The 19,764-nt window shown below is 37.3% G+C and overlaps 1 protein-coding gene across 1 annotated transcript; it reads left to right on the top strand.

Annotated features, from left to right (window-relative positions):
* Nucleotides 1–439: 439 nt before the first annotated feature.
* DCAF17 (DDB1 and CUL4 associated factor 17) lies at nucleotides 440–18,599 on the top strand. Its single transcript, XM_052674648.1, is given in 14 exon segments — nucleotides 440–1,156; nucleotides 2,263–2,366; nucleotides 3,166–3,256; nucleotides 4,620–4,759; nucleotides 5,892–5,970; nucleotides 6,138–6,227; nucleotides 8,276–8,383; nucleotides 8,881–8,986; nucleotides 12,778–12,920; nucleotides 14,233–14,342; nucleotides 14,732–14,819; nucleotides 16,423–16,506; nucleotides 16,839–16,994; nucleotides 17,876–18,599. Coding segments are annotated over 14 exon segments (2,190 nt in total). The 5' UTR covers nucleotides 440–454; the 3' UTR covers nucleotides 18,065–18,599.
* The last annotated feature ends 1,165 nt before the right edge of the window (nucleotides 18,600–19,764 follow it).

A 19,764-nucleotide genomic window follows, 5' to 3' on the forward strand; every position in this document is an offset into this window, starting at 1 on the left:
CACCGTCTCTTCCTGCACCTAAACACTGGTGATGCACCACAGCATCACAGCACTGCACTCTCATAGCTGTTACAGTACTAGCAAAGGCGCCTGGTCCCACTCAGGGCTCCTGGAGAACAGACAAGGAAACACAAAGACCAGCAGCTTGCACATTACCCCATTTAGGCCTTTGGAGGAAAGAACACAAGCTTGTCTCCAGAAGTCCAGTTTCTCTTCTGGCAAACGCTGTTGACAATGGTGACGACTTTTAGAAGCAGCTCTAAAAAAATAAGTATCACATAACTCAGGGAGGTGTTGCTGAGCCCAGAAATACAGGGTTTTCAACACCCTCCTCCTCTGCCACGCACAGCAGGACACCGGCTGCCCGCTCACTCGGCTCAGTGCCGCCGCACACCCTGCAGCACAGCCCCTCTCGGCCCGCACCCTAGCACCCACAGACGGAACCTGAGAAGATATGAGCTTCGGCTGCAGTTTCTTCTTTGGACTCAAGGATCTCCCACAAAACTCTCCCGCCTTTTACAGCCGGAATCTCGAGTGGAATTCTTTCTTTTGCGCCTCTGTTCGCCCGTGCGCGTTGCACTCACTTCAGTCCCTCAGTACGGCGCCCGGAGGTCACAGCGGCAGCGGCCGGCGAACTCGGAGCCCCGAAGCCTCTCCCTACGAGCCCCCTGCGGGCAGCCCCGGCCCCTCAGGCGCGGCGCGAGTGCGCCGCGGAATTCCGCCCCGCAGAACTACAGTACCCGGCGGGCCGCGGGGCGGGCAGCGGCGTGCAGGGTCACGCGTCCCCGCCGCGAATGGCGAGGCGCTCCGGGCCCTCCGCTCCCCACGCCGGCCGGGTGGTTCCGGCGTGCGCCCCCCGGCCCGGAGCGGCTGCTCCAGCCTTTCCCCGCTCCGCGTCCCCCGGCGCCGGGCGGGCTGAGGCGGCCGCGAGCACGTGACGTCGGTGGCTTCTCCGTGCGGCTCGGGGCTCCGGGCGAGCGGCAGGGCCCGCGCTGCCGGAGAGCCGAGGATGTGCCCCGCCGTTGCCGGGAGGGCCGCGCCGCGGGCGCCCAACGTGTGCCGCCTGCTCGGCCGCAGGGCCCGCGGGTTTTACGCCCGGGACGCCGGCGTGGCCCTCCGGAAGAACATGGGGCTTCTGAGAACCATCCTCTGCCAGGTAAGGGCGGCGCGAGCGGGACGCGCGTTTCGGAAGTCGCTGGGTCGCGCTAGCAAGTCTGGGAAGGGAATAGAAGTGCAGCCGAGAGAGTTATAAACGGGTACCTGTATTTAGTGAGACTCAGAAACCTACGGAGTACCGTGGTGAAGAAACAGCAGAAGCGCTTGTAAATCTCGTGTTCACTTTAGAAATTGCCTCTTAGGAGATCTTATATTGCTTCTTCCATCCCTTAAGATAGCTAATACTAATTCTGTAACGTTTTGGGGAGTTCTCAGAGCAAAATCAGCAGAGGTCTGCAGGTAAACAAACATACCCTTAAAGTGTCAGTGACGTTTCTGTTACAGAAATAGAGAAATTACACCAGTTGTAGACTAAGTGTGTTTCATTTAAGAATGATTAAAGCTGCTGTGCAGTAGTTGACAGCCCTGCACTGACAGCTGGCGTGGCAGACAGTGGGCAGCTGTGTTACAGCTGATTTCTAGTAAATGTACTGTCTGAATTTAGCAGCCCCTAATGCAGCCAGATGTATGGGCATGTGAGGGCATCCCTCTGGCCTATACAAATGCTTATGTTTTGTAGGACTGTGTTAGGGGGATATTGCTGCTGGTGTCTGCAGTAGGCACCTTTAACCATCTATGTGAGAATGGGCCACTTCAAACTGATGTTGCAAATAACTGTACTGACAGCCTTTCTACCTTTCATACCAGTCACCAAGAGTAAAGTGGAAGCGATGCTCAGTAAATTCAATTACTTATGTATAAAGGAATGGCACGTGCATATTCACACAGAGGGGGATTTTATCCTTGATTAATATTTTTGCATGAAAATTGACAGTTCTAATGGAGGCAATTAAGAACAAAATGTTAATTGCACATGCTGTGCATAAGCTAGTGAAGAGTTACTTTAATTTAGTTTTTAAAAGAGAGAAGTCTTCTCTTAAAAAGTGTTTTGTTTAAAAAAAATAAACAAAAACCCAAAAAACTGCCACAGTCATACGAAAGGAAAGGTTCCATTAAACTCTGTTATCAAGCTGCAGGAGCAAGGATTTTCCAAATGCAATTTTTTTTTCACAAGTCCATCACAGTTGTAGCGTCTGTCTGTTTCAGGAAAGTACTAAATTCAAGAACGTTTGGACAACGCACTCTGCATCTCCTATTGCTTATGAAAGAGGAAGAATTTACTTAGACAACTACCGATGCTGTATCAGCAGGTAATACATTTACAATTAAAAGTTGACCTGGCTTGCAGTTCTAACATCACAACTGTTTGAAACATATAGCAAACCTTACCCTTCTCAACTGTCCCTGTGAGCTGAGTGGAATTTACTTTTGAGCAAATCAGTTCTCTGACATGCTTTCCTGTTCCATGAACGCTGCAGAGGCACAGCTCAGAAGCAGCACAGGGCAGAGTAGGGGCCGGTGGGTCCAGCTCACATCAGTCCTCACCCGTCCCACGTGGGAAAGGAGTAGGGACTAGGAGAACTGGTGTAAGCCATGGTCAAAACAATATTGAGACGGTGCAATATGAAACATAAAAGTCTTTGAAGGTTTATCTTTGTCTCAACTTCTCCATAAGGGGAAAACTACACACGCTATGAAGATTTTATGCTAGTATCAGGTTTTTAAAAATGTCTGTACATTATGCCATCCCTTTGTATTAGGAAAGGGAACTTTGTATTTAGAGGAAGGTTTCAATATGATTCTTAGTTTCTGGAATATGTTTTCTTGTTAATGGATATTACTAAAGTAACAACAGTACTATTAAGTATATCTTGTTCTGCTTGCTTTAACAAAAACTTAGCAAAGGTTTGGTTTTAAGCATTACTTTATACTACATTTACTTATAAGCCTTACTTTGAGAGCAATTTCAGATAGCATTTACAAAGGAAAATTAAGGCATGTAGATCTCTGACTTACCAAAAGAGTAGGGTTTATATAAGTGTATGAAATTACTTGTGATAGAAAGTAGTTTATAAAGTAGACTAATGATTAGCAATCATTTTCCTCCAGCATTGCACAAGAGCCAAGAATACTTTATCAAAAGCCAAAGTGTTCTAAGTCAGAAAAAATAGAAGATGCTTTATTATTGGAATGCCCACTGGTAAGAATACTTTTTACTAGAGCATTGTTTTGCAAAAACAAATTAATATCTTTCAGAGGAACAGATTCAGAATAGAGCATTCTTTCCCTGTTAACTGTTTTTGTCAACATTTTTTGTGAGCAAAGTCATCCAAGGTTTGCATCTTATGCCTATTTTGACAGAATGTATGCTTAGGGGTATACTCTGAATTTTTCAACAGTGCATTTAAGTGCTTTTTCATGAACATCTGGAAGATTTTAAAAATTGTGCCTTTATGCTTACGCAACTCAATTCTAATTCCTTACAACATAAATTCTGTTCTGTTTATTTTTGAGTTATCAAGGGCAGTAAATGGGAGTTTTCTTTTTTCTTAACCAGATGTTACATTTTATATATTAAAAAAAGGCCTATTGAAGTAACTGTCCACAAGCTATTCTCCTCTTTCTAGTTAATTATTTTAATTAAATTTTCCTCCTTTCTTCCCTTACATTCATAAATACTCATACATAGATAGTCTTGCTGCAGTATTTAGACTGAAGCTTGTTCTGTTTTCTCACAAAAAAGGTAAAATTTGAGAGAAGTTAGTCAATTCAATTAGCCATTTTTCATTGAGCACTGTAAAGAGAAGGAAAAGTATTTCTTCATCCATGGGTTATTTTGTTTTGTTTGAAATGTCTGATTCACCTGGTGGAATTTTAAACTATAATATTTTGTACTTGGGAGCACCCTGCTGAGATGTAGTCTGGAAAACACAAGGGAAGAGAAATGAAAAATGCAATCAGTATTTCTGTGTTGTTCTTCTTAGTGCCTATGGTATAGTAATATCATGCAATTTGAATGTCTTTTAGTTCAAAATCAAAACTGTTCATTGCTATTACAAATGGATTTTCCATTTGACTTCAAACTGATAATCTTTTCCATAGCTTTAAAATCTTGCCATATTTGATGCCACACTGTTAGACTTCTCATTCTTTCTCTTCTTCTTGGGTTACATTTTTGTGTTATTTTTTCTGAAGCAACTAATAGCTCTAATACAGTTTGTCTGTTTCATAAGAAAAGGTCTTTGTGGGTGCTCATATGTGACTGATTTAGCTTGGTTCTAAGCTGTAAGAGCTTAGTCTCCTTAGACTATTTGTAGCGAACATTTCCCCTTCTTGAGGATTTTTTCACTTGTGCACTGTCCACAGAACATTGCAAAAAGTGTGAAATCAAATTAATTGTGTAACAGCTGATTATTAAGCACAGACGTGAACTTAAGAGATTCTGATGTGATTATCAGGAAGCTTTCCATCTTTAGTTTTTGAGCGCTGTGTATTTATTTCTGTCTTGTTGTTATGTAATGTCCTGATACAAACTTCTTCACGATAACCTTTTTGTTACACAGGGGGAAATGCTACCAAATGCATCAGACTATAAACCTTCCCTTATAGTCTTAACAGTGCAGAACTGGCTTCTACGTCTCTCTGCTGATTGTGGGGAAATACTGGAAAAAGTATACCTTGCGGGTTCCTGCTGCAAGTTCAGGTACTAAACATTGGCTAGGGATTATATAGCTAACAGTCATTAGTATTAAACTGGAGAAGAGGAATCATGTTTATCTTACAGTATAGTAAGCTGTCCAATTTCTGTGCATTCAGAAAATCTTGATTTGATGATTCCTCTGGGAGGGTAACCTCTACAAAGGACTATAAAAAAATATTTTTTAATTGGAGGGAATTTGCTGCAAACACAGAATGGGGGGAAAGAGCAAAGTCCCAAGTTCCTCATCAAACTTTACCATGATTTCCCAGATTTTTCATTGCTGCTGGTGATTGAATGTTATGTAAATAGATTACCTTAAAACACTCCCTGCAGATTAGAGGATGCATAGTTTTTTGGATGTCTTAGAATGAAAGACAGCTTATAAAACCTTAGGAACACAATCATACATAGGTTTGTCTAGCAGCTTTCCTGGAGTATTTTTCCTACTCTGTTTTCTTTAGAATCACTTCAGCAAATTAAGTATTACTGTCTCAATTTTGGTATCAAGTTACACAAAAGTAACTTGTACTTTAAAAGTAACCACACACACACACAAAAAAATCCAAAGAGACTACTACTGTTGGTTTTTCTCTGATGATTTTATAGCCTTTGATAGTGCAATAACAACATACCAGCAGCAAACTTCTAAGAATGCAAAGCAACCTTCATAAAACATAAGAAAAACATGCTTAAAGGTTAAAGTAAGCAGTTTCCAACTTACGAACGTTCTTCTCCATAGGGTATCCTATCCACTTCATTCTTAAAAGCACAGCAGTTACTGCTTGTGGCAAGGTGCATGGTTTTTTGAGTTCCTGGAAGTCATTTTTAGACTGAAGAATAAGAAAGCGGTGATTTGTGAAGGGAAGGAATAAAAATAAGCCAGTGAATGTTCATACTTTCAGAAGTTTTTACACAACTCTATAAGGAATAAGCTGTTCTTGGCATCTAGTCCAGTGGCTTTTGCATTATTGAAAAGAACAAACAGTTCAGGTGCCTTTCTCCAGTCAGATACTGAGCAGTTTGCCTGGACGCAGGGATCCGCCTAATTACAATTGGTTAAATTTTGCATGAAATAGTGTATTTATTATTAAATGATTTTACAGTGATTAAGATAGGTCTTTGTTATCACAAATAGGTACCTAAGTTGGGATACTCCTCAAGAAGTAATGGTTGTGAAGTCAGCTCAGAATAAACTCCCTGCAGCAGCACGGCAGGTAAGTTTGTTGAAGAACTGTTCTTCAATTTTTACAAGATCCAGTCACAAATTTACGGGGACAGATATGGAGACATTGTCCTTTGCTACTATGGTAAAATATAAAGACATCCCAATGCCAGTAAATACCTCAAGTATAATGTGTGTTCATTGTTTTTTCTTTCCCAGGCAGGTATCCAACAGTCTGTACTGTTCCATCTTGCTGTCTTCCAAGTCTTGCCTCTGTCATTTATTGGAATGCTAGAAATAAACAAAAAGGTAATTTTATTCTGCACTGTAGTTGTATGAGAGACATGATTTAGGCAACTGTCCCACAATTTCAGAAGTCATACTTAATGTTTCAGAACACAACTTTTTTTAATGAACAGTGATGTTCTTTTAGTGTCTGATAGTTGGAAGCATTGGGGGAAGAATCTTAATTCCAGAAGAGGCAATGTTAACGAATTGTTACTGGGTTACTCGATGTGTTGAACTTCAGTTCTACAGTTGCTGTAATTAAAGGCTAGAGAAGCGTAGAGTGTAGTGTTCTTTTCACCTCTTCATACGTAGATACGCCTCTCACCCACGTCTAGTAATAGTCTATTGATTCTATACACAGTTACAAATGACTCCAACTTGCATTATCATAGATACCAAATGGTACAGTATAAATATGTCTTTATCAGACAAGACGAAACAACCTTCCTAAGGTTGGTTTGTGACCTACATAAGCAAACACTTAGATCGTCAAGCTGATGGAAATTCTGGTGTTCTGGTTAAAACAATATTTTAAGTCATAGGTGTTCTAGATAAATCTTACAAGTGGAACAGTACGAACATGCAGGACCTGTCTTCGAAGTTCTGTGAGCTACAGTCTCATTTGGGGGTCCAGAGTTACCAGTGGGTTTTAGCTCATGCTAGGTTTGGCTAAGGCTGGGAAGTGGAAGAGGGGGTTTAACCATTTTTTGTTTGGACCCGTGAAAGTTTAGGTAGGGGCACTGTTCTGTTTAAACTTAGCATTTATGACTGGAAAGCACAAATTCTACCCATATCAGGGGTATTCTCCATCTTTTCATGGATGGCATGCTGGATTCATCAGGGTCATAGCAAGCAAAATGTAAAAAAAAAAAAAAAAAAAAAAAACACAAAAAAAACTTCTTCAATTAGGCCTGTACTGTTTATCAGAGTAACTGTTACTACTAGGAATAAGGTCAGGATTGAATTTGGAATTTCAGAGTACGTTCATCCAAGGAAATAACTAGTGAATGCAATGCTAAGCCTGACAGGGATCGGTAGGGTGTAACTGTTAGATTACAGTTAGGATTAGTTACTCTTGAATACTACAGAATGCATATAATGCAACAGTTTTACTGAGGTGGTGTGCCACAATAAAGTCTGAGTTCAGACTGGAACTTTTTATCCTTTATGTCAAGGGTAAAGAGAGTTTGGGCTGGAAGACCCTAGGACCGAAACGAATTTCAACAGAAAAAAGAAGAAAAAAAAAAAAAGAAAGCAAGGTCTCAGAGATTAATTTATCTTTCAGGACCAAACTGAAAGATACAGATAAGAATTAGGAGTATTCCAGCCTTTGGGTTTCTTTTCTTTAATTGATTTTAAGCCTGTTTTACTTGTTTCTTCCTACAGCTATTCTGAATTCTAAAGAAAAGAAAACTGGTCTTCCAAACATCTCAGTATAAAAAAATTACCAACTTCACATGTTGTCATTAAATATTAAGAATCAGTTTGTTCCTTGTTGTTTTTTTTTTTGTTTGTTTGTTTTTTTCCAGTGGAGATGTTCTGAAGAGTAGCACAAATGAATACTGCGTAATCTCTAAAGGGGTAATCAGCTTTTCATGTATGCGTCTAATTTAGATTCAGAGAGGATCTGTACTCTTGACAGCCGGATAGTTTAGTTTTAGTACAGCTGTACAGTCACAGAGGCATGGTTAGTCTAGTATTTTACCCTGGTGATGGAGAGGTTCTGCAATCACCACTTTTATATTGAACTGTTAGCTTTCCTATTGACTTCCTCTGGGATGCTGGGCAATAGGCTATTCATGTCTTGTAATAACTGGGTAACGTGATATGAAGATATACTCAGAATTAATTAGAGAATGTTCTTGTAGAATATGACTTACCTGACACAGATGATAACGCAATGCAAAGTATTAGAGAAACTCAGCAGAACAGATGAGCTATAGAAAACTTCTTACACTAAAACTTTGGTTATAGGAAAAGGAATTTAATTACTGAGATTATATCCTTAATTTTGGGTTTTTCATTCTCTCAATTATTTGTTCTTTAATAGAATATTTTTCTTTTTACAGGTATTTGGTAACAATGTAACAGACGTTGCTATTTCTAATGGAATCCTGATTGTCATGTATAGCATGGGTTTGGTCAGGCTCTATAACTTCCAGGCTATCTCTGAACAGGTAATGGGAAATTTTTCATATAGTCCATGCTATTTTGTGGTAACAAATCATTAATATACTTTAACATCTCATAGGTACATGGGGATTGTGTAAAAGGATAGAATCCTTGCCTATGTCTATTTACAGCCTGAAGATATGAATGGATGCACTATCAGAAAATTCTAGCTGTTCCAGTCACAGGTGGCAAAACATGTGAAATAGGGCTGGACAGACATTTCAACATATGCTAGAATAGAGCATGCTGCTTTTTATGCACAGTCTGTAGTTACAAAAAAATGTTATGGTTAGAAAATGATGGGCATGGAAGTTTGTTTGATTTGAACCTGAACTACAGGTGAACCTTTTAAGTTTACCTTTTTCCAATTAAAAAAATTGGATGTTAATTCAAATTAAGCCTTTGAGCAGCATCTAACAAGAATGCAGTAGTAATGGAGCACCGAAACAAAAAAGCAAGTAAATGTGCATCAATAAAGCTGAATTGTTCTGCATTATTTTAGTTCATGGAGCAGCCATTTGATCTGGGATGTGAATTCAGTTGGAATGGTGAAGTGGGAGTTGTGGGAAAGTATCCATTTGGTCTTCCATGTAACATTAAAATAACAGGTATTTATGATCTTTGTATTATTTTCTCCTATGTGGTTTATTTATGACTTTTTAGCACCAAGAACATTAAAATTACTGTCCTAATGTGCTGTTGCTTTATTTCTGGGTTCATTATAGTACACTCCTGCTTTTCTTTACTTTTAATTGCAAGAATAAATTAAATAGCTTGAGCCATTGTATGATTCTGTGACTTACCTAGTCAATTAGTACAGCACATAATCTGTTTTAGAAACCTCACAAGTAATGCACAAGATGGAAACACCTTTCTTATTTTTGAAAGAACTGTTCAGAAAAAGAGAAAGAGCTTCAACAGCTGCTATTGATACTTAGAAACTGTATAATCAAGATGTTATAATTACAATATAATTGTATAATCAATAGATATCAAGATGTTATAATTACAATATAATCAAGAGAATTAGGCAAAGTAAACAATGATCACAAAAGAGAGTTAGTGGAAGAGCTTACCCTTTGGTTGAGCTCACCAGAAGACACCAAGAGGGGTGATCTCCAGAAGAGATCCTTCCCCACTGGTAGCCAGCTCTTAAATAGGTCCAGGAGGGGTGGAGCAATTCTCCAACCCTTCCTGCAGCACAGCTGAATTGCCTTCACCTGTGCTCCTCTGGCTGACTCATGGCTCGCCTCAGGCGATCAATCAGAGGTTCAGGCCGTGACTCAGCAGTTCCCATACAAGCACATAAGCAGAAGATGAGAGAAAATTTAATCTGACCTGCAGAGAGAATTCAGTGAGATAGTATGTAGCTTGTCCAAATTGCAGTTTCATGTTTCTAATTATTGGAAATGTGCCAGTTTCAGTAAGGTTAATTCCCAAGGAAAGAAGAAATGATACCTTAAAATCTATCCTCATGCTTCAAATCACTAATTTATCAATGTTCTGCTTTATGTAATGCCTTTAATTTCTTTGAAGCTGGACATTCATCTCTACTGGTACCTCTAACATTAGAATTTAATAATAGGAATCTTAATAAATGACCAAAGGCTGTGAAACTTTTTTTTCCCTTCAGAAATTCTAAAAAGTTCAAGTGAGACAATTGAGGTGGGAGTAAGTTTCACCAAAATCAAATAAGGCATGCTTTTTTCCTCTAATTTTTGAAGGATTCTGTAGTAAATACTTTACAGGAGGCTGTTCCCATAAAATGTTTTTCATCTTTATGTTTATAAACAATATTAGATAATAGCATACAAACAAAAACTGATTCACATAAACTTGAGGAAGTGCACAAAGATAAAATGCATAATTAATAGTTAAAGCTTTCAAGTATAATGCAGTGTTTTATCAAAACAGTGATAGGCTACTGTATTTGATGTCTCCTTATTTCTCCTTATTTTCCTCTCTGCTAAACCAGAATGTAATGCTATATGCCCTTTGGAAAACACTGTGGGAGCTTAGAAAGGAATTCTACAGTTGATATGTTCTCATGTCTTATGAATCACTATAGTTTTTGTTTATGATATTCAAAACCCATGTGCTGGGGGAGAAATGTTTTTGATCTTGAATTATATTTAAAAATTTGTGGTCAGGAAGCTTTGAACTTAGATGAACATTTGCCGTGGCTGCTGTTTGCAGCTAGTTGCATTCCTGTGGTTTTTTTTGTGGAGCTGTTTCTCTTCTAAGAGTGAAATGGCTGACCGAACCTTCAGTGTAATGTAATGCTTCAGTGAGTAAGATTTTAACAACTTCAGAGTTTAAACTTGTATTTACTGTAATTTAACTGTTCAAAATTTTCCTACTTATGTAGTCTACTGTCCCTACAGAAATTGCCAGAAGGGATGGCAATTCCTTCAAATATGATGCTATTTTTATGGTGTACGAGGTGCTCAAGAGGAGGTATAAAGAGATATAAACACATGCATTACTATGTACCTACCACAACTTTTATAGCTACTGATGGATAAGAAATTTAATTTTGGCCACGGTTGAAAGAAAAGAAAAGATAACTATAGATCTTCATTATGTCATCTTCTGAAGGACCAGCATATAAAATTGTAATTTGATTGATTATCATAGGATTCAGTAAATTCAATTAATAAAAAACAAATTAGAACAAATGCATGTTAGTGCTGCCAAGAACAACTTTGTGGCTTATGTTTAGATGAGACTTGAGAGTTCTAAGGAAATGAACAAAGAGGCTTAACTAAGAGACTCAAAACTTGCATTGCTAGGGGAAGGACTCAGGAATATTGAAAACAAAATGTTGAGCAACAAGAGCAAGTGATAAATAACAGTGATGGGGAGTTGAAGCAGCAGTTACGCTACTGCAGAGGTGGCTGCAGCCTTATAATTTTTTTGGCAAAGTAGCATAAAAAAGAAAAGTATACCTTAGCAGCAGCCTGTACTGCTTCAGATGGTTGTATTGCTGGAAAAGCATTTATACCTACCATTTAGTCCATCCAGTAGAATTTTTGATGGGCCTTATCATATATATTCATTATTTAAAATAAAAAAGTCTACAAAGTGAAATGTTACAAGTTTTCTTGACCTATTTTTCATCTTCTGACAGATGTTAATAATTGCAGGTCCTCTGCTTATGCCTCCATCCTCAACATTCTCCATACTTTCTTACCTCAGTTTTCATAAACTGTATATTTTGTTACATGTTGCACACAGTCTCCCATTTCCTATGTGCTAGTGCAAAAGACATCTAGGAAGAGAACCTTTCTCTAGCTCAGGAAAAACTTCATTTCCATGGACAGCAAAGTAATTCCTTTCTGTATAAAGGGCTACGTTCTGAGAAATAGGAAAGAAAAAGTGGGAAGCACTATATAACCATAATTACTGATATCATGCAAAATCTTGGCACCATCAGCTATAGTCTGGTTAATTATCTAGACTAAGCAGGGCAAGGACAAGACAAAATTTGGATCAGACTCTGGGGAAAAAGAAAGTCCGGATAAGAACCTTGCCCTCCTCACAGTAATTCAGCTTGAGTATTTACATTCTGTCTGCTTAAATTCCCTCTGCAGATTTCCTCCATGTTTTGCCCTTCTTTTTCTTTTTCTTCCTTCTTTTTTTTTTAAATAAGCATTTCTCTGTACAGAAAAGAGAAAAAAGAACTCTTCTTTCATTTTAAACCTGATGGGAGTCAAAGCAGCTGTAGAAGTTGCTTTTATTTATAAAGTTTTGTAGAGGCCATTTCTTTCCAAGACATTTTTCCCATTTAGTACACAGAATACTTGTATGAATGAATCTGTCTTATTTATCCCAACTGAAATCAAGATAGAACTAGACTCCTTTTGACATTAATTAGAAGAATTCTTTGATTTGGTTTTGTTTTGTTTTGTTTTTTTCTAAGAACTCTGCTACAGATTGAATTCGTTGTGGTCCGCATTATTTTGCTGTATGACAGAAAAGGATGCTTAGCTATTTAGTACTATTGCTCTCAAGAGAATAGTGATCTTTTTGATATGCGATTTGTCTGCTGTTTGATCTGTTCATGTTTATGTCCACTCTCATTCAGATCAGCTGGACTAATTTTAACTATTTGCTAAGTTTTCGCATATCCAGCTCATTTGGAATGAAGTAAGTCAAAGATATCAGGAAAGTAGTTCAGCATGAAGATGTGAGAACTCAGTAACCTTCCACAGGGAGTTGCAGATACGTATATGTGCCTGGATGCTAGGTGAGAAAGTGTCGCTGGTACTAGAAGAATTATAACAGCCAGTATATTTCCACTTGTCTTCAAAAGTTTATTGTAATTTAGACTTGTAAGGATCAACAGAATTATGATTGTTCTTCTACTAATGGTCTTAACATTACCCCATGTTTGCAGATACTCCACCTTTGCTATTTGAAGCATCTTCTCTGGAGAATGCATTTCAAATTGGAGGTTTTCCTTGGCATTATATCATCACACCTAACAAGAAAAAGCATAGAGGAGTCTTCTATATTTGTTCTCTGAAAGACAATGCTTTGGTAATATATTGAGATAGTAGCTTCTCTGAAATAAATGTGTGTCGTGTTTGTCCTCATCTCTCCTTCTGAGCATTGCTGGAGGTAATGAAGTATTCATTTTCCAGTGTGGTGCCTTCACAAGGATTGCCCTACAGCATTCTATTTACCATCCAGTGAAGTCATATTTTCTTCTGAATTACTATTGCTTCTGATATTTCCTTCATTGCAACATAATCATAGCACTGCCAGTGCTACATAGCATTGTATTCAGAAGTTAGAGTCGAGCAGGATCTCATACCTAATTCCTTGTGTGAAATCATCTTAATGCGCTTCCAATTGGGCAGCCTACCAGTTGGCGTTTTAAGAAATTGCAGAACAAGCTTCCTTAATGTCTGTGGTCTATCCCTGATTTGTACATTTTCTCTCTCTAGAAAGATGTTATTACTCAGCTTAATCCAGCATCCCTATTTTTTTTTCTTTTATGTACTATCCATCATATATTCTTTTATGTGTGATGACTGTCTCAAATTTTATTTTGGATCTGCATTTGACATGAAGATATTTATGTAAAGAGTTTCTGGCCTCTTACTTGAGGATTCTTTACTAAAAAACTTCTCATTTGTGAACGTACTTATCTCTTTTATTAGCCTGACCAAATCGGTGATCCTCCTCCTGACTCTTTTAGCTTCAGAACATCTTTCATAATCCTGGCTGAAGATCAATTTAGATTCAAAGGGACTTGTGCAAACCTTTCCCATCTCGTTTTTTCTGGGTGGCATGAACATGGGTTCACGCATTTGAAAATTTGAATGATTAGTCAGCTAAATTTAACAGCAGAAAGTACCTTCCAAAACTTGAAGATTTTGATCAATTTGCATTATTTGCATCTGAAATCACAAGTTACTGTAGGCTTACACGCTCCATAAATATTTGCGCATAAGAAGGGCTGAGCCTGAGGCTTGAAGCACAAGATGAAGTTTGTGCTACTACATTTCTCATGTCTTCTCAGATTACTAGAATTGTTCAAGGGTTTGCAGAATGTAGGTTTCATTTCATTTTGCGTAGTTTTAGAAGAGGCTGCACATTGTCATGTCAAGAGGCACACAGTCATGGTACAAAGTGAGTGTTTATTGCAAATTGAAAGAAACATTGAAACAGTTCCATGGAGTATCCTTGAAAATTAGAATTGTTGGAGTCTCTACTCATTTATTTATTTGTTACTTTGTTCTTCTGCCTTCTTTTCTGGTCATATTTATCAGAATATTTATAAACCTTCAGAAGTCTGTGAGACTTTAAGTATATTAATATTCTAAACTTTCCCTTCCTTCTTCAGGCAAAAAATGGCATACAAGATATGAAATGCTGTTCACTGGAACCTGATTGGATATATTTCCATCCAGATATGTCGGGCAGAATAATCCATGTGGGACCAAATTTGATAAAGTATGACTTTTTTTTTTCCTCAAGTCTTGGTTTCACTAGGCAGAAAGTTGCATAACTGAATAAATTCACTAATTTGATGATTTGTGGGCCAAAACACTGCCATCAGTTCCTAGAAACTGGAAAAGTTATAAATTTGTCAGAATCAGGAGCCCTGGAAGAAACATCTGCAGATTTCTAGATGATGAGTGTGTGTATTCGCAGGCGATAGTAGAATTTGATATTAAAAAAATTCAGGACAACATAATTTATTTCAATTTCAGTTATTTCTGATGGTTTTAATACAGCTGATCTTTTCGATTAAATATATAGAAGTACTGTAGTAAATGGACATGAATGTAGTAAATGGAAATGAGTATACACTCATTTTGTGATTTTTGTCCCTTTGGTAGAGTCTTGAAACTTAAAGAAGATGAAAATAATACAGACCAAATAGAAATTGCAGAAGACTTCATAATCAAGGCCAACAGAGAAAACTGTGTGAGTTTTAACAGGAATTTCTAGCATTTGAGATGAGAGTGCATAATTTTGAGCAATTAGGAGGTGTTCTGAGAATGTATATGAGCAAGCAATGTGTTTAATGGGTATAACTCAAAGCTTTTTGACACTCCTTGTTTTCATTGGTCTTTTTAAAGCTATATGAAATAAATTTTGAAAAGAAGTTATATTTTCAGGATAGATTTCTGAATCCTCAAGCTGTTTTTTAAGTTCTCTGCAGTCTTTAAGGTGTGCAATATAACTGCATCAGCGATGTAAAACATACAAGATGGTGGCAGATTTCCTTCAAATGAAGGTGTCACCTTCATTTGTGCTCTGCTAAGTTGATTATACAAATGCTATAAATGTTTCAAGTCTCATAAATTATGGGTAAGTCTTTGTAAGACAACAGAAATAGTACATTCCTTCAAGAAGTTTGACTCTTCCCTGCTGTGTATACCTGCACACTTGTGACAAGTTTAGCATTCAGGTAACCCTTGGTGAGCCAATTCAGTGCAATAACATAGTAGATAACAGCCCTGGGGGGAAAAAAAAAGAAAAAACAAACGAAAAAAAGAGTACTCATTTTGCTTACTTGGTGAGTTGAACTGGAGCTGAAACAGTAGAGAATAGTAGAACCAAGTGGAAGGGGATGATCTGAACCTCTGGCAGAAATGAGCTGCTAAATCACCTCCATTGTTTCCTGCAATCTTTTAGAGTGCTTTTGTGGCTTTTCTTTTTCATTTGACACAAATGTCAAAAAAGTTCAAAGAACACAATTAGGAAGAAGAGTTTTTTGTGCTATGTCATTTTCCTTCAACGTATATAGTTTATAGAAAGCAAAGGTGCTTTTTTTAATCACTTATGAGTACTGTAAAGTCCCCAGTAGTCAGTGATACTAATTTTGAAGCTTTCTTAGGAGAAAAGTTTGTGTATTAAAAATCTAAACTCAGGAGTTCTATTTAATTCAGAAAGGATAAGTTTTGTCATCTAATGGATTGCCTTCAATTATTCAGGAGCTGAGAAACAACTTTCTGTTGGAATAAAAGCTAAGAAATTAGAGTTGTTGAATCCTGTCTGTAATCTGCTTTTTACTTTTGACCTCCATTAAGATACTGATAATGCCAATTTTGAATATTTTTTGCATTAGTGATGATGAATGCAATGAAGCAGCTGTGATAGTTTAAGATACTACTTTGCCTGTCTCCTGGAATTAAGATTAAGAAGCAAATTGGTGGTGACTTCATCCTCATTCCAACATCTTGGCTCCAGTAACTCCAGTTCTAAAAAATAAAATGGTAATGGAGAAACTTTGCCACCTCCACAGGAATGAGAACCTGTTAATTACTAACATCAGTTGTACCTCACCTAAAGCCACCAAGTTCATAAGCCCTCATAAAGAACAGATGGCAGCAATAAGGCTATGTATTGCTAATAAATAGAACAAGAGTCCAGAGATTAAATCAAGGTCAGGAGCAGAAGGCATGACACAATTCCAGAGATTAAAGCAAGGTCAGAAAGCAGACGACATGAATTAGATATGTTGTCAAATAGATATGATGAAACTGTAACGCTCTAAATTCAGGGCCATTCTTTTTCTCCAAAGGTGAACAGCTCTGTTACTGTAACATCTTCTGGTCGAGTGGTGAAAAAGCGTCTTAACGTGCTGGATGATGACCCAGAACAAGAGGTAACTGATGTAGTGGGTATGGATTAAAGAAGTTTAGCAAGAGAGAAGTCATTCCTGTTACAGGTGCAGTGCCTGTAACCATTAGCTGTGTTATCCATCTGTTTTTCTATTTATCCTATCATATCTAAAATGCATCTACTTGTACATTGTTCAGAACATCACTTTCTTCTCTTCGTGTCTTAAGGAATATCACCAACCTAAGTTAGAAACCTTGTGTGAGGAAAGATGCTTGTTGGCTATCAGGCTGGCAAAGAGATGCCAGAATACCTTCCAATTCTTCAGGGAATGTGAAATTGTTTCACATGTAAACTTAAGGCTTTGTTTTTCCTAAGACATTCAAAATTGTAGACTATGAAGATGAACTGGATTTGTTATCCACTGTGGCAGTTACTGAAATAGGAGCTGATGGAAGAGCTCACCTTGATTTACGCTGTAATGAACGTGGGATTCTACTTAAGAGTATTCCATTACTGGAATCCTGGGATGTGGTGAGGAGCATTCCTTTGTTTTGGCTGTTGACACTAACATTTCCCCTTTCCTGTTTACCTACCATTAAATGCATTAATTTTTCATTCAGATTTGAAGTAGATAGATAAATTGTGTTGCCTGGTGTTATGAATGAGACTTGTACTAAATATAATCATGACTCAAAAAAATTAAGTATTCCATCAGACAGTAGTTAATTTATCATAAAATCTTAATTATTTGAAATCAATGTTTTTTGGCTAGTTGCATCTTTTTTTTTTTTTTTTTTTTTTAGTTCTTTCTGAAGTATTTATCAACTTGAATACTCACTGTCTGGCTAGTTACATCAACTTAACTTTACACCTTGTAAATAGTCTCCTTAACTGAACTGTAACTATTCTTGCATAGAATTAAGCATGGACCTTGCTATGTGTATGTTTGGAAAGATGCAATGGGCAGTTCATTTAGCCCAAGTTTAGGTACCTAACTTAGGTAGTCTAATTTACTCAGCACCTTTGGTGTCTCTTATAATCGCCTGTATAGGCGACTTAAATGCTTTAAATTGTGCTTAGATTCCCAAAAATAGGTATACAGAATATCTTTAAAACTATGCCTTTTTTGTAGAAGGGCAGACTGTGTGCGTCCACACAAATTTCCTGTCTGATCAGGGAAATAAAAAATGTTATGTATATATACATATATATTCCCTCCTCACCCCCCGAAGGAAAAAGATAATATTACTAAATTAATACAATTATAATATATACCATTATAATATATACTGTTATAATATATACTAGTAATATTACTAAATTACACTATACTAAATGATATATCAAACAATGATACTGTTATCAAGCTGTGGAAATTGAGACTGCAATCAGAATTATTTTTCTCATTTCAGACTTACAGTCATGAAGTTTACTTTGACAGAGATATTGTATTGCATATAGAACAGAAGCCTAACAGGAGGTTCAGTTGTTATGTTTACCAAATGGTCTGTGATACTGCAGAAGAAGATGAAAGTTCAAGACATGAAAGAACAGAAAGAGTGTCTTGTAAAAAAGGAGGGAGAATTTTTGAGTATACTTAAGACATAACAAGTACAGAGACTTCAATTTTGATGTTATTTAAGGACTTCCTCTGTATTAAGTAGTCAACTACTGTTTTCCAGCCAGTGTTTAACACTTTGTACCATTATACGAGGTTTTATTTTTTATTTTTTTCTCTAATATTGTACTCTTGTCTGTAGTCCGTAATGGTTTTTCATGCATTCACCAGTTCTTTAATACTGAATGCAGCATTTCTTGGTTCTATTCAGCAACTGCATTGAAATACTGAACATCAAGGAGAAAGACGTAGACTTTTTGATCATCTGCTGCATTCTATCTTATGTAGTTTTAGCTATGCAACTTTAATACAGGCTGTTAACTAAAAAAAATGTGAAAGGCTGTATAGAAAAGAATTTCTATGTAGGACAAAAACTGCAGTTATCATTACACAAAACCGACAAGAGGATTTTTTCTGATATACAAAACCATTTGGGTTTTTGGGGGTTTAACCAATTTTCTAGTTGTGTTTGTTTTGGTTTGAAGAAGAGTATTAATAAATTATGTATATTTACTGCCTTTTATGTTTTATTTATTTTATGTGCATATATGAAAAAGGCACTTCTCTGAATTTCCCCACACCAGATTTCACAAATTGCTTAGTCTGAATCAAAGCCACCAGATACTCGGTCTGATTGCTGTGTGCAGCCTGTCTCATACGTGGCAATTCCACGTGGTATATTCATTAAAAATATAAGTGAACAAAACCAACTAGTAGAAGTGAAAAAACAACTCAAAAGCTCCCAACCCACTTCATGATCATAAAGATTTACCATGCAAATAACCAAATGGAGAGTGACCAAATGCAAGCCAAAGGTGCCTCCACAAGTGTCGCTTTTGGAGGGATGGCCAACATCTGATTTCTCCCCACTACCACCACTGCCATGTTCATTTCATGAGCATAATCATTCCAAAACCACCTATTTCTTTTCCTGGTAACCTTTACTACTGAAGTGTTCATTTTTGCAGCTGATGCAATAGGGAAGGGCTGTAAAATTATATATAAAAACAGCATTTGCAAGATTATATATAAACTGTAATGCAAAATAAAAAGTAAAAATTGTGGAAAGAAAATACAAAAAAAAAAAAAAAAAGGCAGAAAGGAGATGTAAGAAGGTAATGAAACAACAGTAGAAATAAAGAATAGCAGCAATGCTCTACTTTCACCCTACCTTCATTTTCATTTAATGTCTAGGAAAAAAGCACCTGTCCATTATGCTACTACATAAATAACAGGGAGATAGAAAAGTAAAAACTACTACAAAATCTATCAGAAATGATGCTGAGGCAGAAATTTCTATTCTGAGTGTGTATGGGTTAATTATTTCTAACTAAATTCCTTTCATTAGAAATCTGTCACCTCAGTCAGTGATGACAAATGGAAACTACCATGAAAAAGAAAACTCTATAGCCTAACTGAAAAGTAAGGTTGCAAAGAGGACAACTGCTTGTCAGGTACAAGAAGTTGAGTGCTTGGGGAAAAATGGCACAGAGCTGTTTTTCATGATACTCCTCATCTCCTTTCCATCCCTCTTCTGATGTCTGCAAATTATTTCATATAGCAATTACTAGGAAGTCGTAAGTCAGGATATTTATTAATAAAAGTTGCTACATGAAAGCAAACTGAAGAGACTAAAAAGATACTTAGGAAGGAGAAGTGCAGTTTCCAGATGGTCATGAATCA

This window comes from Tympanuchus pallidicinctus, unplaced genomic scaffold (assembly GCF_026119805.1).
Source record: "Tympanuchus pallidicinctus isolate F22 unplaced genomic scaffold, pur_lepc_1.0 scaffold15, whole genome shotgun sequence".
In the NCBI taxonomy this organism is placed as follows: domain Eukaryota; kingdom Metazoa; phylum Chordata; class Aves; order Galliformes; family Phasianidae; genus Tympanuchus; species Tympanuchus pallidicinctus.